At 45.4% G+C, this 23373-nt stretch overlaps 1 protein-coding gene across 8 annotated transcripts in view; it reads left to right on the top strand.

The window, feature by feature from the left end:
* Positions 1-23373, top strand: part of KIAA1671 (KIAA1671 ortholog) — a 650892-nt gene that overhangs the window by 509936 nt on the left and 117583 nt on the right. For all 8 annotated transcript variants that reach the window (XM_069214707.1, XM_069214708.1, XM_069214709.1 and 5 more), the window contains one exon: positions 19403-19512. In XM_069214707.1, coding sequence (XP_069070808.1) covers positions 19403-19512 — 110 coding nt within the window. The remainder of the gene's footprint in view (positions 1-19402; positions 19513-23373) is intronic.

Raw genomic sequence — 23373 nt, 5'->3', positions numbered from 1 at the left:
CCAGATGCACTCAAGAGGAGGAGGGCAATTCACTGGTGAATCAGCTGCAGCTCCAGGCCCTTCCACATGGGTGTGGAATTTAATAAAATGTATACTTGTCCATGGGACAGGTTGCTTTACATATCTAGTTGTCCTGTAGAAACATCCACGTAGTGCAGTGATAAATGAAGGCAGCAATCTCATTATATAGGAGCTATGATAATAGCCTCTCTGATAATGCCAGAATGCTGGTTATGCTAGAATTCAAACCCTACTATGGTAGAGTTTGAATTCTAACAATTCCTGTATTTTGCCATCATTCCACAGATCTGCATGCTGGGGCTGGAGATAGTGTTAAGCAGTAGTTCCAGGGTTGGAATGCTCTTTGAAATCTGATAGAGACTTCTAGTTGCAGATTCCTTACCTTTGAATTCCCCCAGGCGTCAGACTGGATCTGGAGATTTTTCTTCGAGCAGTACCTCTCCACGCCGTCAGGTGTCGTCCGTCGACTCTGTGGGCGTCGTAGGTGTCATGTTCGCTGTGATGACGTCGCAGTCGTATATAGGCACCACCCCAGTGCGCGGACGTCAGTTCTTTTCTTTCCGTGCCAGCCTACGTGCAGATCCAGAGAAGAGATACCTCAGTAATTTTTTGACTATATCAATACTTTTGTTGCCGTTTTTTACGAGTTCGTGGATGCATCAAGGGATATCCCGCAAGACCGGATTCAAGCCCTGCGACTCCTGTGACTGAACTATGTTGGTGACGGATCCGGCCCTCGTGTCTCTTTGGTGCCTGGAGCGCGATCACGACCCGAAGTCGTGCTCCAAGTGTCAAGCCATGAACCCGAAAGCTTTGAGGGAGGGGTCACTAAAGCTCATAGCAGCCCGACACTCTACTCTGCGGTGCTTACGGTCTCGTTCGAGAGGAAGGTCTCGAGATCGGCCACCGAGTCACCACCACTCCTTGTCCTCCAAGTCATCGGGACATTCGGGTCACAAAAAGAAGACGAAAAAGGACAAGCATTCTTCGACTTCACCCCATCGCTCGGACGACGCAATGCGGGAAGAGCATTGACGCTCTAGGCCTCCGTCATCAGAGCCTTCATCTGGGTAGGCTCCTCACTTCCCCAACTTCCCGGGTGCTGGAGCCACCCCTGCCCAACTTAAAGAATTTTATGAGGCAATGCACCTCATTTTTGGGCAGTCCGACTCACCTTCGGCACCGTTGGGCACAGGTGAGTTGGTGGGACTTCCCTTGGGTTCAAAGTTGTAGGCTTCGGCCACGGCTCCAGAGGGTCCCTCCATATCCAATCGCGAATCCGTCCCGACACTGATTCCCAGCCTCATACCAGACGTCCTGGAGCCGGAACGACATTGATCGACGCCGATTCCGTTCTCTATGGGATCTCTTGGCCCCAGGGTTGATCCAGCCTATTATTCTTGTGGGTATGGATACGGGGAGAGTATGGAGGGGACACTGGACCCTTTAGAATACCAGCTTGACCCCCAAATGGACTGGGTGCAGGATTTGGGTGATGCCAGTGGCCTAGACACCTCCCCTGACATTGGCATGCTCTCTCCTCCTACCATGGCTACGGAGGAGGGTGCTTCTTATTCCATGGAGGTGAGAAGGGCAGCTGAGGTCCGGGACCTCAAGCTACCGTCTGTTGAGGTTAGGCCTAATATCCTAACCGGCATGCTCCAGCCGGGGTCTTCCTCTTCCAATCCCCTTCTTCCCTTTAATGAAGCACTGACCGAAGTCCTTTTGGGTACTTGGTTTAGACCCAGCACAGGGGCTCCTGTGAATAGGACGATTGCCCGCCGCCATCGGCCTGTGCCATCAGACCCAAAATTCTGCACCCAACACCCCACGCCCGAGAGCCTGGTCATCCAGGCTTCTTCTTCATCTTGCACATTCCCTGCCGCACCCCAGGATAGGGAATCAAACAGACTGGACAACTTGAGGAAGAAGTTGTTTTCTTCCAACAGTCTAACGCGGTCTGTGAACACCGCATACCTTTCGGCTGTTATTCCCATACTCTCTGGGATACGGTCGCACAAGTGCTGCCTAGAGTTTCGGAGGAGGCCCGGACTATCCTTTCCCAAGCCGTAACAGATGGTAGGGATGCAGCGCAGTTCAGGATTCGTTGTGAACTGGATATGACCGACTCTGAGCAGGTCGGTTGCGTAGACGGTGGCATTGAGATGCAACGCCTGGCTGAGAACATCTGGCTTTTCAGGGTATGTCCAGCAATCCTTGATGGACAAGCCCTTTGATGGTACACGTCTCTTCGGAGACAAGGCGAACTTGGCGCTCGAGCGCTTTAAGGATTCCCGAGCCTCGGACCGGTCCCTTGGCCTTGCGCCCGCTCCTAGAGCCCAGCAGTCCGCCTAGCGCCCCTTTTGTGGCTACGGAAGGGGCACCCAAATGCGTCCTTTACCCCCCGGCCATTGATCCGTGCTTGCTGTATAGCCCCTGCGCGGCCGCGGGATTCCACGCCCCCAGGGATCAGGGTCGCCCAGTCCCCCCACCCCCTCCTCAGCCTCCAAACCTTCGTAGTACGCAGGTACACCAGGAGCCAGTTGGCTGCAGGATTCGCCATCACCTGCCCCAATGGAAATCCATTACCTCGAACAGGTGGGTCCTCCAAATTGTCTGAGGCGGCTACTCCCTCCCCTTTGAGACACCTCCTCCAGCCATGCCACCTTCAAACAATCGGATATCTGAGGATCATTTGGCGCTTCTCCATGAGGAAGTCCAAGCCCTTTTGGCCAAAGGAGCTATAGAGAGGGTTCTGTTGCCAGAAGTAGGTTGTGGTTGCTATTCCCGCTACTTTCTGGTGCCGAAAAAGAACAAAGGTCTTCGGCCTATATTAGATCTTCGGTCCCTCAACTTCTTCCTCAAAAAGGAGAAGATCAAAATGTTGACATTGGCTCAGGTCCTATCTGCCCTGGATCCCGGAGACTAGATGGTAGCGTTGGACTTGCAAGACGCATACTTCCACATTCCCGTTTTGCCGGCTCACAGATGTTACCTACGATTCGAGGTAGGTCACAAGCACTTTGTTTACTGTGCTCCCCTTTGGCCTTACAAGTGCCCCTCGGGTCTTCACGAAAGTGATGGTAGTGGTGGCAGCTCATCTCTGCAGGTTAGGGGTCCCAGTCTTCCCCTACCTCGACGATTGGCTGTTGAAGGCGAACTCGCCCCACACAGTTGTTTCCCACCTCCAGACTACGGCAAATCTTTTGCATTCGCTGGGGTTCACTATCAATGTGCCGAAGTCACACCTGACTCCTTCTCAGACGCTCTCTTTCATCAGAGCTGTTCTGGATACAGTGCAGTTTCGGGCATATCCTCCCGAAAAGCGAGTCCAGGATATTCGGGGTATGGTACAGATGTTTCAGCCTCTGTCCTGGATTTCGGTGAGAATGACTCTGAGACTGCTAGGCCTCATGGCCTTCTGCTGGTTCAAAATGTCAGATGGCATATGCAGGCTCTGCAGTAGGATCTGAAGTTCTAGTGGACGCAGCATCAGGGAAATCTCTCCGACATGGTCCAGATCTCAGAGGGAACTGCGAAAGACCTGCACTGGTGGACTACGATTGGGTCAAAGGCAGACTCCTCTCCCTTCCCCAACCAGACCACAGAGTAGTGACAGATGCATCACTTCTAGCATGGGATGGCCATCTGAGAGAGTTGGAGATCAGAGGATTCTGGTTTCTGGCGGAATCCAGGCTCAACATCAACCTGTTGAAGTTCCGGGCGATCCAACTAGCTTTGAACGCATTTCTTCCCTCTGTCAAGGGGAAGTTAGTGCGGGTGTTCTGAGAAAACACCACTGCCATGTGGTCCTGCAACAAACAGGGCAGGGTGGGGTGGTGGACCCTTTGTCAAGAGGCTTTGTGTCACTGGACATGGCTAAAACAGCAGGGCACAACCTTGGTGGTTCAACACCTCGCAGGTTCTCTGAACGCCAGGGTGGACACTCTCAGCTGGCAATGCCTAGAGGATCACAAGTAGTGTCTCCATTCAGAGGTAGCGCAAGGACTCTTTCAGCAGTGGGGAGAGTCTTGATTAGATCTGTTTGCCTCCGAAGAGAACGCATAATGTCAGCAATATTGCATGTTGGAGTTTCCAAGGCGGCAATCACTTTGCAACGCTTTTCATTGCGAGTGGAGCTCAGGCCTGCTATACGCCTTTCAGCCCATACCCTCCTGTCCATAGTTCTCAAGAAGATCAAGAACGACCAGGCCCAAGTAATCCTTGTGGCTCCGGATTAGGCAAAGAAAGTCTGGTATCCCGAGCTTCCAAAGATGAGCACTGATCCTTTGATCAGGCTGCCCCTTCGGTAGGATCTTCTGTTGCAGCAGCAGGAGATAGTTGTCCACCCGAACCTGTCTGCTCTGTGCCTTCATTTGTGGAGATTGAACGGTGACAGTTGACAGTCTTCGACTTTCCTCCCGTAGTCTGTAATATTATTTTAGCAGCCAGGCGTTCCTCCACAAAAACACCAAAGATTTGTAAAATACCGTACAGAGAAGTTTTTAGATTCTTTTTCTGCTTCTCTCTGTAATGTTCTTCTTTTTTACTCTGTTTCAAGCCCAGCAGAGCTCTGCTCTGGGCACTCTTAAGGGCTATCTGTCTGCTTTATCTCTTTTTTTTAATAAGTCCCCTATTGTAAATAGGTTTCTAAAAGGGCTTTTTCCCCCCTTTCACCCTTTATTATGCCTCAGTGGTACCTGTCAAGACAGCCCTCCTAGTGGCAGTAACTTCTGCCCGGAGGGTGAGTGAGCTGCAGGCCATGTCATCCAAGCCTCCATATATCACAGTGTTTCCTGACAAAGTGATACTTCGCACCTGTGCCTCTTACATCCCAAAGGTGCTGACCTCATTTCCGTCTGCCCCCCTTTCCACCGTCTTTCCTCTAGGGAAGAGGAGCGACTCTACCAAATGGACCCAAAAATGTGTTGTCAGTCTACCTTGACTGCATAAAAGAATTCTAGGTGGAATACCAACTCTTTGTGGGAGCAAAGGACGGTCAGGCAGTACAGAAACAAACCATTTCTCAATGGGGCATTCTCTGTATAAAAATATGCTTCGCTCTGGCTAAAAAGCAGCCTCCTGAGAGCTAATGAGCCCATTCCACCAGAGGAAAAGCTGTGACCACAACGTTTACTTATGATGTTCCAGTCCTGAACATCTGCCAGGCAGCAACTTGGGCCTCCCTGCACATGTTTGCCAAACACTACAGCCTGGACAGTCAGATCCAGAGGGATGGGCATTTTGCCCCTTCGATCCTGCAGGACTATCTAGTTTTGAACATTTGTCCGCAGCGCACCGCCAGAGGAAATGGCTTGGGTATCTATTCAAAGGTAAGGAATCTGCAGCTATCAGTATCTTTCAGATGAACAAGTTACTTGCCTTCGGTAACGCATTATCTGGTAGAGACTATATTTGCTGCAGATTCCTTTCACCCACTCATGTCTCCCTACTCTGTGGATAGATTTCTAGGGTCAGGGTGGTCCCTTTTCAGGGCCCTAGATTTGACACACAATTGCCAGTTTGCTTCATGTCTCTGCTCTCCTGGCAAGAAAAGTCATGAAGAAAGTAACTGAGGTCCACGTCCCTGGATGGTGCCTATGTAGGTGACTGCGACGTCACAACCAGTGCCTACGACAGCGCGCAGAAACAAACTGAGCCACCTGAGGCCGCGCAGAAGGCTATTGCTTTAGCAAAAGTTTACGGATTCAACCGGACGCCTGGGAAATTTAAAGGTAAGGAATCTGCATCTAGATGTAGTCTGTACCAGATAATGTGTTTCCGAAGGTAAGTAACTTGTTCAATAAGAAGCAAAACATGATGCAATATCAGCATCCCTGAAAAGCTTTGCGCTGTTTTTGTCAATAACAGATTTTATAGCTGTTTTTTCTCTTCTGCATGTTAAAAATATCGAGGTGAGAGAACCAGCTCTTTTGTTACCACAATAGTATTTGGCGTTAACTTTTAGAAGGGTACCACAACCTTCTTGGTTGTCTGCTTGTCGAATTCTAACCTAGCTGTAATCAGGAGTAGCTTACTAGTTTTATGAATAAAATAGTTATGTTCAAGGAACTTTATACGTGCGAGAATAGAAGCGGGTTTTTGTTGCACAGACTTCTTTTTGGAATAAACATAACCTTTGATGAATCCCAGTGAGGCAGCTTTTAAGGCATCCAAAACAGAGTGACATGGTAATTGGTCATTGTCATTATTTTGGAAGTATTCCTCAGTGAAAGCAGTATAGGAAGCAAGGAAAGAGGCATCTGAAAGTAAAGAATTGTTGAACTTCAAGGAGGACTTTTTAGGGTTACTAGCAAGGATGTGTAAGTCAGTGATCACTGGTGCCTGGTCTGATATCAAGATAGAACCATTCTCGGAATTAACAATGTGTTGCAATAGGTCTTTCCTAAGGAAGATGTTATCAAGTCTAGATTGAGAATGGTGAGTGGGAAAATCAGAAAGAGTATTCCAAGAGGTCAGGATTGTATAGTCTCCAGGAATCTGAGAGAGAGTTTTGAAAAATGAAATTTTTGAAAGGCTTGTGGGAGGCATGGGGAACAAATTGTGAGGTGAAATGTGTGTCCAAAAAAGGGTCAACGACTTGATTGAAGTCACCTCCTAGTAATAAATTGTCCAAGGCGTGCTCAGAGATAGTGTGTGAAAGGTTCTGCCAAAAATCTGGATGAGTTTGGCCATAGAGATTTAGGATAGTAAGAGTACTGTTATCAATTGTAAGTGTGACAAGTATCCATGACACTCTGTATCTTGATGTTGTGAATGTGTGGTGAGTTTGAGAGATTTATGGTAGAGAATAATAACTCCGTTTTTGTTTGTAGTAGAGGGAGAGAAAAAGATTTCTCCAACCCAATGTTTTTTAAGCTTAGCAACCTCTAATTTGCTAAGATGCATCTCTTGTAACAGAGCAAAGTGGCATTTCGATTGCACTAAGTGAGATTAAACAAGCTGATGTTTAATGAGGTTTATGAGCGCCTTAACATTCCACATAACTATTCTAAATTGCATCCAGGGATCCAGGTCCACGAATGCTGAGAAGAAAAAAATATACTAAGGAAAAACCCTGAAAGGTGGTGAGACTGTGGAACACCTGAGACAGGGGAGAGCAACTTCAGTGCAGAGTAGTAAAATTATAGTGTTAAAATATATAGAAGCAAGATCGTATGATGAAAAAAACAATAAGTGCATAACATAACTGCATGAGTCATTAGGATTGAAAAAGGAAAACAAACTTATCAGTGGGAGCATGGAGGAAGCCATTTGGGGTGATATGGAAAGAACATAAGGGAGGAAATACACAAGGGATCAACAGGTTTTTTTTTTTATCTAAAGAAAAAAAGGATAAAAATGGAGTATGTGAAAACAGTCCGTATATGATAATTGAATAACAATAGAGGTGAAGCTGAGATTAGATAAATTGGCTGTAGAACCACATTTTAATAAACCTTCAAGTGATTGAAGAAGACCCTCTATCCATAGCTTCTGTTTTGTGTGGATTTATGAAGATTTTTAAGTCTGCGGGTTTTTGCGAAAAAGTAAGATTTATCATTGAAAGTGATTTTAAAGAGGCATGGTTGAAGTTGTCTGTATCTAATGTTTAATGATTTGAGTTGAGGACTTAGATTCCAGGAATTGCTTCCGACGAGTTGTTGTGGTAGGAGAAATCTTTTTTTTTTTTTTTCCTTTTCAAATAACACCCTATGACCTGACCATTGAAGAGAAGCCACCCTTTTGGCCTCAGATAATATCTTCATTAAATTAGTAAAATGAAGAAAAAGAACGATTTCTCTGGCCGGAGAATGAGAGCCTGTTGAAGTCCATGGACTTGGGTGGTTGCGCAGGCTGAATAGACAAAGGAGAAGCAGAAGGCAAACCTAGAATGGAAGGTATCACAATTTGCTACTGAACCTCTGGAATCCCAAAAAGAATAAGGTTATTCCTCCTGTTCCTGTTTTCTACATTTTCGGTAAGTCTTTTAGGTTGAGCAATGTCTGTAGAGGTTTGAGCACTAGGGAAGGAAAGTTTCCTTTACGGACTAGGTGGTCTCACACACTATATAGTGTCATGCTTCATCATATGACCACCTAGCCCCACCCAGGTAGGACCGTGCCACCTGGGCGGACTCAACCTCACTGTTAAAAGAACAGGAGGGAGTGCGTAAATTAATCTTGTTCCTGGAGATAGGGATCCAGCTATACTAGGGAAATAAAAACACCTACTCAGGTACCCGAGTAACTTTAATGGGGGTCCTGTGTGGTGTGGTTAAAAAGGATGGGGAGCCAGTGTGAGAGCAATGACTCACAAGGTCACCTGTCTAAAATGGGGTAGCCGACATGTTTCTGCCCTTATGGTGGAGCTATGGAAAGTCTCTGGGCATTCATCAGGGCATTGGATCCCTGTAGTGATTCCTACTTAAACACTGCGAAAATAATCACAAATGGAAGGGAGGGCCTACCTTAACCAAGAAAATATCTGGGGAGGACCTAAAGAAGAAGGGGAGAAAACAGACCAAAACATAGTGAATAATAAAACACAGCACACCAATCCACACGTGTCAAAATTCATGCACGCCGCAGAAGTGCTGGTTGCAAAATTTTTAAATCGCAAAAGCATCGAGGTAGGTAATGCACGGTACGTGTGAGGATGGGAAGACAATTTCTTACCCTCACAGTTGAGGCTACTAGCCTCTGGTATCCTGGAGAGGGAGCGTCCCCTTATAGTAAGACTCTAAGGTTCCAGGAGAGAAAACCGATAATCATAAAGGTAATTAAAGGAATGCAGGGGAGGGGAAGAGAAGAAGAGAATGAGGAGAAAGGAAAACAAGGGAGAAGAAGAGGGTGACGGAGTAAAAAGAGAGGGGATCCAAGGCCAGAGGGAAAGAGGGAAAAAAGGAAATTAGAGGCAAAGATTATAGATCAAGATGGAGAGGAGGAGATAAAAAGGAAAAAGAACAAGAAGAAAAAAGAAGAAAGAAGAAAAAAGAAAGAAGAACGAAGAAAAAGAAGAAAAGGAAAAAAGGAAGATAGGAAAAAGGCGGAGAGGAAAAAGGGAAGGGAAAGGGAAGTAGGAAGATCAAATAAGAAACTAAAATTAAAAAAATTAAATAAATCCAAGGGAACAGAGATGTCTTATCTGTGTCTCCCACGCTGTCTGACTCACTGCATCAAAGGTGGGCGCTCTCTGTGCGCCTATACCGACCTCTCATTCAGGACCGCTTGGATACAATGGTCTGGTGGAGAGGGGTAGATATAGTGGCCTTAATTAGGACAAGAGGCAGCTGATGTGAATCACCGTCGCGGCCCAGGGGGGCGGGGCCGGAAGTCCGGAGTTATACCTCCAAATATGGTCAAGCCCGAAGTGGCCCTTAATGGCTATTAGAGTGCCGGGGGCCGGAACCCATGAAAATCCCCTCGGACGTGCGCCGGGGGGAGAAAAACAGCCTTGTCTCCGTGAGAGGAAAGGCCGGGATGAGGGCGCGTCAGCCTGAACTCCGCCGTCGGCGACGACGCTCGCCCCGCGAGTGCTGTAGGGAAATGTAGTTTCCCAACAGCACACGCGGAACGCCAACTGAGCAGGCCGCCGGAAAACAGAGCTCTCGGGCGGCCTAGTGCGCTCAGGGAGCGCAAACTGAAAACGGGGGGGAAAGGGGGGAAAAAAAAGGGGGGGAAAAGGGAACAAAAAAGCGGAAAGGGGTGGGTGGGGGGGGAAAAAGGGGGGGAAGGGAAAAAGACAGACATGAAAGAAAGGGGAAGTGGAGAGAGGAAGGGGAGGGGGAACGAGGAGAGACCAAGGGCAGGGGGGGAAAGGAGGATGGAGCTGAAAAAAGGAAAGATTAAAGATGAAGATAAAAATAAAAATAAAAATAAAAGTGAAAATAAAGGGATAAAAGGCAAATATATATATAAAAAAATGTTTTTCTATACATATAATAAAATAACATAACAAAGATGTAACTGAAAATAAGAAGGGGAGGGGGGTGGGGAACAGAAGAAGAAAGGATGGGGGAGGGAACAGAAAAAGGGGAGGAGAAAGGAACAACCAAGAGATGAGAAAGATAAAGAGAGAAAGAAGAGAGAAGAGAAGAGAGAGTCCATGGGCAGAAAATTCTGGGCAGAAAAAGTTCTTCAAGTGGGTTCTAGGGTTGCAGAGAGAACCACGGTATCTCATCATTTAATCCAACCGTGTCTGTGTGCAACCTCCAAATCCAACGTTGCTCAGCCCTAAAAAGTTTTTCAGACATGTTGGTGGTCGAGGGGGAAAATTGTTCCAGGACTGTCCATGACATGTCGTCTGGGGAATGATTTTTTTGTAAGAAATGGCTGGTAAGTTTAGTAGCATCTCGTTTGCACCTGATCGTGCTCCTGTGCTCACAGATTCTGATGCTGACTTTTCTTGTGGTCATCCCCACGTACTGAAGTGGGCAAGGGCATTTGATTAAGTAGATTACGTTTTTACTGTTACAATTGGTAAATGATTTTTGCACCCAAGGGGTTCTAAGGTTGAGGTTGATGGTGGTGGATTTTTGGGTAAAGGGGCAAACACTGCAATTGCCGCATGGGTGGTGACCAGCAGGGGGGGCCAATTGCCAGAGTGTGGTCTGTGCGGGTCGCCGTTTCTCCTTTGGTCTGGTATGGACCACCATATCACGTATATTACTTGCTCTCTTATACGCGTGTAATGGTGGATCAAAGGGTAAGCCACCTGAAGTCAGGATTTTCCAATTGTCTTTTATGATCTTTTGAATTTCATTAGATAAAGGATTAAATGTGGTCACACAAACGATCTTGTCCAAACTTGACTTTGGTGCGTGGGGCTGTAGCAGCTGGTCTCTATTGTTATTGCGTGCTCTTTTTAAAGCCCTGCTCACTAGGTGTGGGGGATAGTCTTTGGTGTGTAACTTCACAGTTAATTTGTCTGCATGTTTGCGATAGTCAATCACTGAAGAGCAGTTTCGTCTTAACCGTAGGAACTGCCCAACTGGAAGGTTATCTCTTAGAGCTCGAGGGTGGAAGCTCTGATATTGTAACAGATTATTACAGTCCGTTGGTTTGTAGTATACCTCAGTGGCTAACCCTCCATCATTCTCATAGATAAGTAAATCCAGGAAAGGTAACTTGTTGTCGCCTATGTTCATTGTGAACGTGAGGAAAGGGTTTGCTCCGTTAAGCCAAACTGCAAACGCCTGGGCTTCTGCCCTACTTCCCGTCCATATTAGAAGTACATCGTCGATGTATCGTTTCCAGAGTTTTATCTGGTCACGGTAGGGGTTCTCCTCATTCAAAACAATTTGTCTTTCAAAATGGTCAACGTATAGACATGCTAGACTAGGGGCGAATGTGCTGCCCATTGATGTACCCTGTGTCTGTAAAAAGAAACTATCCTCAAATTTAAAGTAGTTTCTGGTGAGAGCGAGATGTGCTAAGTCCAGGATAAAACCCGGAGGGGTTTGGGATTCATTCATGTGAGTTTCCAGCAGGTCACTTATCACTTCCAAGGTAGCCTCTTGCGGAATATTGGTGTATAGTGACTCCACGTCAAGGGTAATCAGGAGCTCCTTGGTTTTGTCAAAGGTTATAGAATCCAGTAAAAGGAGGACATGGGTGGTGTCCTTCAAATAGGTCGGGATTCTTTTAACTAGTGGTTGTAGAAAGAAATCCACGAATTTTGACAAAGGCTCTAGTGCTGAGCCTAGACCGGAAACTATGGGTCGTCCGGGGGGGGGGAATCTTTTCTTTGTGTACTTTTGGTAAAATATAAAAGTACGGGATTTTCGGATTGGTCTGTATCAGGAAAGATGCCTCATGATCTGTAATCCAGTTGTTTTCTTTCCCTTTAGATACTAGGAAAGTGATTTCTTCTTGAACATCGGTAGTAGGATCGCGTGCCAAACGTTTATAGTGTCTGGTGTTCCCTAGTAGTCGCTCACACTCGTCTTTGTACATTTGTTGTGGGAGGATCACTGTAGCCCCACCCTTATCTGCTGGTTTTATAATGATGGTGGGGTCAGCTGTGAGGCCCTTCAGTGACTCTATTTCGATTTGGCTCATATTGTGGAATATTTTGTTGGGAGCTTTTGTGAGACCATTGATTCTTAGGGATACTGATTTTTCGAAGGCCAGTACCTCCGGGGGCATTTGCCCTGCCGGGGGACAGAAAGTAGATTTGGGACGTAGTCCCGTGTTCTGTGTGGGAGTTTCATATTCCTTCCCAAGTTTGTGGAACAGAGCTCTCGGGCGGCCTAGTGCGCTCAGGGAGCGCAAACTGAAAACGGGGGGGAAAGGGGGGAAAAAAAAGGGAAAAAAAGGGGGGGAAAAGGGAACAAAAAAGCGGAAAGGGGTGGGTGGGGGGGGGAAAAAAGGGGGGGAAAATCAATATGGCCCTCCTCAACAATATCAAGCACCCTACCTGCAACATCCAGCCCAATGGTCCTTTCCCGAACCCCCGCCGCCTTTTTTAGACAGAGGTCACGGGAGGGACAGGGGGAGGAGAAAAGAGGTACAGTGGCGCCCAAAAGAGGATGCCTTGGAAAATCCACTACACAGGGATCCCGTCCCAGGGACCAGCAAGACAAAGTGAAACTGGCCCCTGAAAAGACAAACAACATCATCAATCTAAGCAACCGGAGTTTGAGCCAAACCGAAATTCTAGCATTAAACAAAGGTTTGAACTTTGTACCTACCCCGAAGGTTGATTTATTCAGAACTAGAACAGAACTAGCGGGCCTGTTCCGTAAGATCCGCCTAAAGACCTTCTTCCTTGGGAAGGAATATGAAACTCCCACACAGAACACGGGACTACGTCCCAAATCTACTTTCTGTCCCCCGGCAGGGCAAATGCCCCCGGAGGTACTGGCCTTCGAAAAATCAGTATCCCTAAGAATCAATGGTCTCACAAAAGCTCCCAACAAAATATTCCACAATATGAGCCAAATCGAAATAGAGTCACTGAAGGGCCTCACAGCTGACCCCACCATCATTATAAAACCAGCAGATAAGGGTGGGGCTACAGTGATCCTCCCACAACAAATGTACAAAGACGAGTGTGAGCGACTACTAGGGAACACCAGACACTATAAACGTTTGGCACGCGATCCTACTACCGATGTTCAAGAAGAAATCACTTTCCTAGTATCTAAAGGGAAAGAAAACAACTGGATTACAGATCATGAGGCATCTTTCCTGATACAGACCAATCCGAAAATCCCGTACTTTTATATTTTACCAAAAGTACACAAAGAAAAGATTCCCCCCCCCGGACGACCCATAGTTTCCGGTCTAGGCTCAGCACTAGAGCCTTTGTCAAAATTCGTGGATTTCTTTCTACAACCACTAGTTAAAAGAATCCCGACCTATTTGAAGGACACCACCCATGTCCTCCTTTTACTGGATTCTATAACCTTTGACAAAACCAAGGAGCTCCTGATTACCCTTGACGTGGAGTCACTATACACCAATATTCCGCAAGAGGCTACCTTGGAAGTGATAAGTGACCTGCTGGAAACTCACATGAATGAATCCCAAACCCCTCCGGGTTTTATCCTGGACTTAGCACATCTCGCTCTCACCAGAAACTACTTTAAATTTGAGGATAGTTTCTTTTTACAGACACAGGGTACATCAATGGGCAGCACATTCGCCCCTAGTCTAGCATGTCTATACGTTGACCATTTTGAAAGACAAATTGTTTTGAATGAGGAGAACCCCTACCGTGACCAGATAAAACTCTGGAAACGATACATCGACGATGTACTTCTAATATGGACGGGAAGTAGGGCAGAAGCCCAGGCGTTTGCAGTTTGGCTTAACGGAGCAAACCCTTTCCTCACGTTCACAATGAACATAGGCGACAACAAGTTACCTTTCCTGGATTTACTTATCTATGAGAATGATGGAGGGTTAGCCACTGAGGTATACTACAAACCAACGGACTGTAATAATCTGTTACAATATCAGAGCTTCCACCCTCGAGCTCTAAGAGATAACCTTCCGGTTGGGCAGTTCCTACGGTTAAGACGAAACTGCTCTTCAGTGATTGACTATCGCAAACATGCAGACAAATTAACTGTGAAGTTACACACCAAAGACTATCCCCCACACCTAGTGAGCAGGGCTTTAAAAAGAGCACGCAATAACAATAGAGACCAGCTGCTACAGCCCCACGCACCAAAGTCAAGTTTGGACAAGATCGTTTGTGTGACCACATTTAATCCTTTATCTAATGAAATTCAAAAGATCATAAAAGACAATTGGAAAATCCTGACTTCAGGTGGCTTACCCTTTGATCCACCATTACACGCGTATAAGAGAGCAAGTAATATACGTGATATGGTGGTCCATACCAGACCAAAGGAGAAACGGCGACCCGCACAGACCACACTCTGGCAATTGGCCCCCCCTGCTGGTCACCACCCATGCGGCAATTGCAGTGTTTGCCCCTTTACCCAAAAATCCACCACCATCAACCTCAACCTTAGAACCCCTTGGGTGCAAAAATCATTTACCAATTGTAACAGTAAAAACGTAATCTACTTAATCAAATGCCCTTGCCCACTTCAGTACGTGGGGATGACCACAAGAAAAGTCAGCATCAGAATCTGTGAGCACAGGAGCACGATCAGGTGCAAACGAGATGCTACTAAACTTACCAGCCATTTCTTACAAAAAAATCATTCCCCAGACGACATGTCATGGACAGTCCTGGAACAATTTTCCCCCTCGACCACCAACATGTCTGAAAAACTTTTTAGGGCTGAGCAACGTTGGATTTGGAGGTTGCACACAGACACGGTTGGATTAAATGATGAGATACCGTGGTTCTCTCTGCAACCCTAGAACCCACTTGAAGAACTTTTTCTGCCCAGAATTTTCTGCCCATGGACTCTCTCTTCTCTTCTCTCTTCTTTCTCTCTTTATCTTTCTCATCTCTTGGTTGTTCCTTTCTCCTCCCCTTTTTCTGTTCCCTCCCCCATCCTTTCTTCTTCTGTTCCCCACCCCCCTCCCCTTCTTATTTTCAGTTACATCTTTGTTATGTTATTTTATTATATGTATAGAAAAACATTTTTTTATATATATATTTGCCTTTTATCCCTTTATTTTCACTTTTATTTTTATTTTTATCTTCATCTTTAATCTTTCCTTTTTTCAGCTCCATCCTCCTTTCCCCCCCTGCCCTTGGTCTCTCCTCGTTCCCCCTCCCCTTCCTCTCTCCACTTCCCCTTTCTTTCATGTCTGTCTTTTTCCCTTCCCCCCCTTTTTCCCCCCCCCCACCCACCCCTTTCCGCTTTTTTGTTCCCTTTTCCCCCCCTTTTTTTCCCTTTTTTTTCCCCCCTTTCCCCCCCGTTTTCAGTTTGCGCTCCCTGAGCGCACTAGGCCGCCCGAGAGCTCTGTTTTCCGGCGGCCTGCTCAGTTGGCGTTCTGCGTGTGCTGTTGGGAAACTACATTTCCCTACAGCACTCGCGGGGCGAGCGTCGTCGCCGACGGCGGAGTTCAGGCTGACGCGCCCTCATCCCGGCCTTTCCTCTCACGGAGACAAGGCTGTTTTTTCCCCCCGGCGCACGTCCGAGGGGATTTTCATGGGTTCCGGCCCCCGGCACTCTAATAGCCATTAAGGGCCACTTCGGGCTTGACCATATTTGGAGGTATAACTCCGGACTTCCGGCCCCGCCCCCCTGGGCCGCGACGGTGATTCACATCAGCTGCCTCTTGTCCTAATTAAGGCCACTATATCTACCCCTCTCCACCAGACCATTGTATCCAAGCGGTCCTGAATGAGAGGTCGGTATAGGCGCACAGAGAGCGCCCACCTTTGATGCAGTGAGTCAGACAGCGTGGGAGACACAGATAAGACATCTCTGTTCCCTTGGATTTATTTAATTTTTTTAATTTTAGTTTCTTATTTGATCTTCCTACTTCCCTTTCCCTTCCCTTTTTCCTCTCCGCCTTTTTCCTATCTTCCTTTTTTCCTTGTCTTCTTTTTCTTCGTTCTTCTTTCTTTTTTCTTCTTTCTTCTTTTTTCTTCTTGTTCTTTTTCCTTTTTATCTCCTCCTCTCCATCTTGATCTATAATCTTTGCCTCTAATTTCCTTTTTTCCCTCTTTCCCTCTGGCCTTGGATCCCCTCTCTTTTTACTCCGTCACCCTCTTCTTCTCCCTTGTTTTCCTTTCTCCTCATTCTCTTCTTCTCTTCCCCTCCCCTGCATTCCTTTAATTACCTTTATGATTATCGGTTTTCTCTCCTGTTCCTTTCCCCGTTTTTCCCCTGGAACCTTAGAGTCTTACTATAAGGGGACGCTCCCTCTCCAGGATACCAGAGGCTAGTAGCCTCAACTGTGAGGGTAAGAAATTGTCTTCCCATCCTCACACGTACCGTGCATTACCTACCTCGATGCTTTTGCGATTTAAAAATTTTGCAACCAGCACTTCTGCGGCGTGCATGAATTTTGACACGTGTGGATTGGTGTGCTGTGTTTTATTATTCACTATGTTTTGGTCTGTTTTCTCCCCTTCTTCTTTAGGTCCTCCCCAGATATTTTCTTGGTTAAGGTAGGCCCTCCCTTCCATTTGTGATTATTTTCGCAGTGTTTAAGTAGGAATCACTACAGGGATCCAATGCCCTGATGAATGCCCAGAGACTTTCCATAGCTCCACCATAAGGGCAGAAACATGTCGGCTACCCCATTTTAGACAGGTGACCTTGTGAGTCATTGCTCTCACACTGGCTCCCCATCCTTTTTAACCACACCACACAGGACCCCCATTAAAGTTACTCGGGTACCTGAGTAGGTGTTTTTATTTCCCTAGTATAGCTGGATCCCTATCTCCAGGAACAAGATTAATTTACGCACTCCCTCCTGTTCTTTTAACAGTGAGGTTGAGTCCGCCCAGGTGGCACGGTCCTACCTGGGTGGGGCTAGGTGGTCATATGATGAAGCATGACACTATATAGTGTGTGAGACCACCTAGTCCGTAAAGGAAACTTTCCTTTCCGTGTTTTTTTCCCCAGCTCCTCTCCTTCCCCCCAGACCTAACATAACTACACAGTCCACCCATTTTTCACCTCTAGTTGAGGACTACGAGTGGTCTAGCGTCACAACTAGTACACTATTGACCCCCCCACTTTATATACAACCCCGCACTCCCCTTTTTTGTGATGAGGTTTGAGCACTGTCAGGAGTGGGGTCCTCAAGATTGCTAACTTTGGTCCATAGTTGAGATACTTTGGTTGTGCAAGGGCCATTTCTCCTCAGTACTTTGTAATGATACACTGGTATCGTTCATAAAAGGTTTTAAGGCTTATAATTCCCCCATGACGTTGTCTAGGGTCAGATGGGTGGGTGATTTAGAGGGGTAGTCAAGGTCTTTTTTTGGCCCTGAAACTGAAGTGGTGTTAGAAGCTTTGTTTGCAATAGGTGCCATAAACACAGGAGGTGGAGCAACTGCCTCTTAAAAATTCAGAGGCATTTTCTATTGTGACAGGTGGTGGCAAAAAGGATTTTATTTGATGAGTGGACAAAATTCGAAGGGAAGTTGCAGACTTGGAAGATGATGACGATGACTGGCTACCACGCTTGAGTTTTATGAGTTCTCCCTATATAAGACCAAAGAGGCAGAGTGGTGAAAGAAAGGAACCACTGGTAAGTCAGTTAGTTGTAGACTGAAATCAGGAGGCAGGAAATAGAGATGAGATGAATATAAAAACATTGGCTGCCTCACTCTGAAAGGTACATTGCAAGGAGAAAACCTCAAGCTAGGAATGTCAAGTAGAGAAAAATTGGAATAAACACATACAGTACTATTGAGCTGTAAATATTGCCCTTCAGATTTAGAAATGAAGTGTGTACCCTGCGAAGCTGACAGCCAATAACCCAAGGGCATTGGAGCATGTGAAAGATGTGACGCATGGTACAAACAATTTGTCAGGCGCGTTGCTCGGCAAAGAAATGGCGGCCTAGTAGTTTGCGTAAGGTCCTTGTGAAAAATGTAGAGTCACTGCTGCATCAAAAAGCAGGCATATATAGGAAGCGGCTGCCTTCCAACGTGCAGAACCATTACCAGGAATGAAGAATTCAGGTCCGTACTTCACTTCACGGTCACGAGGCCCCAAAGTCACACAAAGCTTGATGGAGCTGTGGCCATCTTGTGCTGCGACCAGCCACCCCTTCAGCCATCTTGAATTTTGATGTCAGAAGATCCCCCCACTTCCAACATCCGCTCACAGATGTACAACAGTTTTTTCTATCGCCTTTTGACACTGTGGCTCTTTTCCATGGAATGCCATAGTGCTAATAGATTGATTTAAAAAAAAATACATATAAAGATATTGATTCACAGTATTTTCTAGAAAATACATCAGCAGGGCGAAGGTAGGCAAGGAGGAACCACCAGTAGAATTCAAATTTCCTTATTCCTGTCTTGACCTTGCATGTGCTGCTTTTATCAAGGCAATAGACAAGGTCCCAGCATCCTTGCACCTATAAAGGATCCTTCTAAACCTTCCTTGGATGGTTGAATAATATTCACTTCAAAACATAACAACATACCCAGCCTCCAGTTAGTGTGCCTTTCTTGCCAGGGACTGATTTTCTAACAATTTATCGGTCTAAATTCAGTCTGATCATACTGGACATGTTGTTCTCGCCCGAGACTGTATCCTTCTGAGACCAGTGTTCATTTTACTTAGCACTCAGGACCTCTGGTTAGTGGTTTAAATTGCTTGCTGCACTGAGGAGATGAAACATATTTAGTTATCCATGCCAGGCAGGGTCAAACATGAAATCTACTGACTAGGGCAGAACATTCCAAAGCTCTTTTGAGCCCTCTTTGTGGACTTCAAGGTTTTATCTCTTTCTCACTACCCGCTTATCCTAGTATAGTTGGGTAGTTCACTACTATTAGTAGTATTGCAGAATTAGTCTTCCTGACAGGCTTCAGGTTGGTTTCTCCAGAGCTCAGGCAGCCTGAGTAGCTCTATTGAGACATGAACGTGCTTACCTTTATTTCTTGCAGATATTGACCCATTGCTGCTGCTTTATGGCCTGAAAGTCTCATGCAAATCGTGTAGTTGATTCATGATCACCCTGCATTTACTTACCCTTTTCCGCACATCTGTGTGCTTAGGTCCGTTGACACTCTTGCATGCTTCTGCCCCTCTTTTGGGAAAACTGCTGTACACTCCCTCTCCCATTCAGTAGCCAAAAATCCTCTCCCTTACTTCTCCAGATTATTTTCCTCAGATGATGACTTGAAGGTGAATTGGTGTATGCTTTAAAACTCAGTGACTATATGGAATGGAAAGAACAAGTTACTCGACTTCCACCCTTGCATTACAGTTTGCCGTATGAATTATGTTGAAATTCTTTTTGTTGTCTAGATGAGAAATCCAAAAAAGAAGAGGAGTCCGAAGAGGAGGAAGAAAAGACACCAAAATCTGTTGTGCAGAGGCTTCCTGTGTTTCCAGGAATGGACCCTTCTATTCTGAAGGTGAACATCTGTTGTACTTTTTCTTTCAAGGTGACAGGTACAGGTTGACCTCAGGATCGCACAATAAGTATCCTGCAAGCAGGAAAACCTATGGTAGGCGTTAAATGTGTTGGCACTAGGAAAATCATGCCAGGAGAGAAAGAGCCAGAAAGGTATCATAGCGAGCTAAGTCCACATCTGCTATTTATAGTATTTCAAAATGACAAATGTATTATTATGCAATGTATTATATTATTAATTTGTTTCAAACTTTTCCCACTAACAATATGCTGCCCATTACATCCATGATGTTTACAAGTCACAGTTGAACCTGAAATAACCTTTTTATGCTTGTGGCCTAGTACTAAGCACTAAAATAGATTTGTTTAGGTGTAAAATTGACAGAAAAGTAATATGCTGGAAAATAAGCGTGGGTTTCCAATTCAGTCTTACTTGTTTACACAGGTTAAAATGTTACCTCATTTGCAGCAGTGATCCATATTTCCCCTGTTCCACTTTTTTAGGTAAAAATTGCAGGCAGTGTGGATGCGCTGTCACTATTGCGAGAATCTTTTGTATCTTTAAAAAAAAAACTCGCTAAAAAACGGCTTTTTGTCCACCAATAACTTACCATTCATTGCCATCATTATCACTCTTCTTTAGGTTGCAGCCTACCGGACAGCACAGCTGTCTGGTTTGCTAAACACATCTTTGGGGGCATTCAGAAAGATGACCTAGGAATGCATTCTGGCCATTTCTTGCCTTTGGCTTTGTAGTTTGTTACTCACATTTTGTTGCTTTCCATTTGCTGGTTTTATGTTTTTTTAGGCTGCCCAGCTTGAGTTTGTACCTTCCCTTGCCCAAACCTTATTTATAGTATCCTTTCGAGTACTCCCTTTCTATAAACAGGTCTATAAATCTTGTTCTTATCTCGTCACATTTGCTGTGCATTCAAAGACGGAAGTCAAATGTCAGACGTTGTCTTCCAAGGGCACTTGTTTACTTTTCTATCTCTAACTTCAAGGTGAGAGGATTTATGTGTCAATCTTGCTGGATACTGGGGGTAGGAAATACTTATTTAGCACACAACATTTAAATGTACTGTGTGAGTATTTCAGAATATATATGAATTAGGAACATAAATGAAGGCCATTTTTTTTTATTTCTGAAGTGTGTTGGAAACAAATACTCTAATATGCCAAAAAAGATATTTACACTAGGTGATGCAATTTCTACACGTTCATCTGTGCACTGTATAGTTTTATTAGTAAAACTGTATGTCTTTGCAAATGTAATGGTCATTTCATTTGAAAATGTGTTGTTTCTAATGGCAGTGTGCTACCATACCATGAACTCTACGCCACTCAACTCTACACTACCCTCTACCCCACTCTGCGGCTTTCTAAGCCAGTGCACTCTACGGCATTATACGCTACTCTGCACCACTCTACTCCACTACACTCTCTGCCACTCAACTCTATTTTGCACTCTTTGCCACTCAACTCTACACTACCCTCTGCCCCACTCTACGTCACTGCACTCTACTATGCACCACTCTAATCTATGCCACTGGATTCTACAATGCTGCATTGTGTGCCACTGCGCTTAGTGCCTCTTCACTTAATGCTGTTGCACTTTACACCACTGTACTCTGCAACACTCTATGCCAGTGCACTCTATACCAGTACACTCTACTCTGTGCCATTCTGGTGTTTGCGCTTTTGCGTTTAAATTGTTTGTTTTTTATTTACCGCTCCGAAATTATCCTCCACCACATTTAAATGGGATTTAAAAATAAAACAGCTGTGTTATGCCACGTGTTGTCATTGGCATGACCAACGGAGCAAATCAGCATCGAAAGTCTTAAAAGTATTCTACTAGATCATATACAGGTATACGGACTCAGTCACTGCAGCAGGAGAGTACCACCACGGAGCAGTTTTCGGGGGCCTTGCTAACGGGAGGCGGAACCTCTTCACTCCGTTCATCGGCCTATCTGTGAACTGTTTACCTTCACTACAAGTTAATTAATAATCTTTGGAAAATAACTGCAGCCAGCACAGCAGTGTATCAAGTCAGAAAAGGTGGCGCAACATCGGGTGACCATGTATAAACAGATCATTGCGTTATGCTACAGGGCACCACGTAACCGCGTATAAACAAATAAATCCAGTGTGCTACCGGGCGTGTTTGGAAGGAACCGTGCTGTTTAACTTCTAGCTCGAGGCAGCTGACAGCTACTTCTGACAGTCTTGAGAATGTAGAAGGGAAGACACCCTGATCTGTTGCTAGATAGTTGCTACAAATTGTATTGTGCACTTTGCCGTTTACTTAACCCCTTCGCTGCCAGGCCTTTTCCCCCCTCCTGTGACTGGCCTTTTTTTGCCTATTTGGAATAGTTCTCGCTTAGGCCCTCATAACTTTTTGTCCACATAAGCTACCCACGCCAAATTTGCATCCTTTTTTTCCAACATCCTAGGGATTATACAGGTACCCAGACTTTGTGGGTTCCCCTGAAGGAGGCCAAGAAATTAGCCAAAATACAGTGAAAATTTCGTTTTTTTTCAAAAATATGGGAATAAGGGGCTGCAGAAGAAGGCTTGTGTTTTTTCCCCTGAAAATGGCATCAACAAAGGGTTTTCGGTTCTAAAATCACCAGCTTCCCAGCTTTCAGGAACAGGCAGACTTGAATCAGAAAACCCAATTTTTCATCACAATTTTGGCATTTTACTTGGACATACCCCATTTTTACGATTTTTTGGTACTTTCAGCCTCTTTCCAGTCAGTGACAGAAATGGGCGTGAAACCAATGCTGGATCCCAGAAACCTAAACATTTCTGAAAAGTAGACAAAATTCTGAATTCAGCAAGGGGTAATTTGTGTAGATCCTACCAGGGTTTCCTACAGAAAATAACAACTGAAAAAAAGAAATATTGAAATTGAGGTGAAAAAAACAGCAATATTTCTCTACGTTTTACTCTGTAACTTTTTCCTGCAATGTCAGATTTTTGAAGGCAATATACTGTTACATCTGCTGGACTCTTCTGGTTGCGGGGATATATAGGGCTCGTAGGTTCATAAAGAACCCTAGGTACCCAGAGCCAATAAATGAGCTGCACCCTGCAGTGGGTTTTCATTCTGTACTGGGTATACAGCAATTCATTTGCTGAAATATAAAGAGTGAAAAATAGCTATCAAGAAAACCTTTGTATTTCCAAAATGGGCACAAGATAAGGTGTTGAGGAGCAGTGGTTATTTGCATATCTCTGAATTCTGGGGTGCCCATACCAGTATGTGAATTACAGGGCATTTCTCAAATAGACGTCTTTTTTACACACTCTCTTATATTTGGAAGGAAGAAATGTAGAGAAAGACAATGGGCAATAACACTTGTTTTGCTATTCTATGTTCCCCCAAGTCTCTCGATAAAAATGATACCTCACTTGTGTGGGTAGGCCTAGCGCCCGCGACAGGAAATGCCCCAAAACACAACGTGGACACATCCCAGTTTTTGACAGAAAATGAGGTGTTTTTTGCAAAGTGCCTACCTGTAGATTTTGGCCTCTAGCTCAGCCGGCACCTAGAGAAACCTACCAAACCTGTGCATTTGTGAAAACTAGACACCTAGGGGAATCCAAGATGGGATGACTTGTGGGGCTCTGCCCAGGTTCTGTTCCCCAGAATCCTTTGCAAACCTCAAAATTTGGCTAAAAAAACACATTTTCCTCAAATTTCGGTGACAGAAAGTTCTGGAATCAGAGAGGAGCCACAAATTTCCTTCCACCCAGCGTTCCCCCAAGTCTCTATAAAAATGATACCTCACTTGTGTGGGTAGGCCTAGCGCCTGCGACAGGAAATGCCCCAAAACACAACGTGGACACA

The sequence above is a fragment of the Pleurodeles waltl genome, chromosome 11, assembly GCF_031143425.1.
Source record: "Pleurodeles waltl isolate 20211129_DDA chromosome 11, aPleWal1.hap1.20221129, whole genome shotgun sequence".
Lineage (NCBI taxonomy): Eukaryota > Metazoa > Chordata > Amphibia > Caudata > Salamandridae > Pleurodeles > Pleurodeles waltl.
Note: the sequence above shows the minus strand (reverse complement) of the source record. Positions and strands in the feature narration are given on the sequence as shown.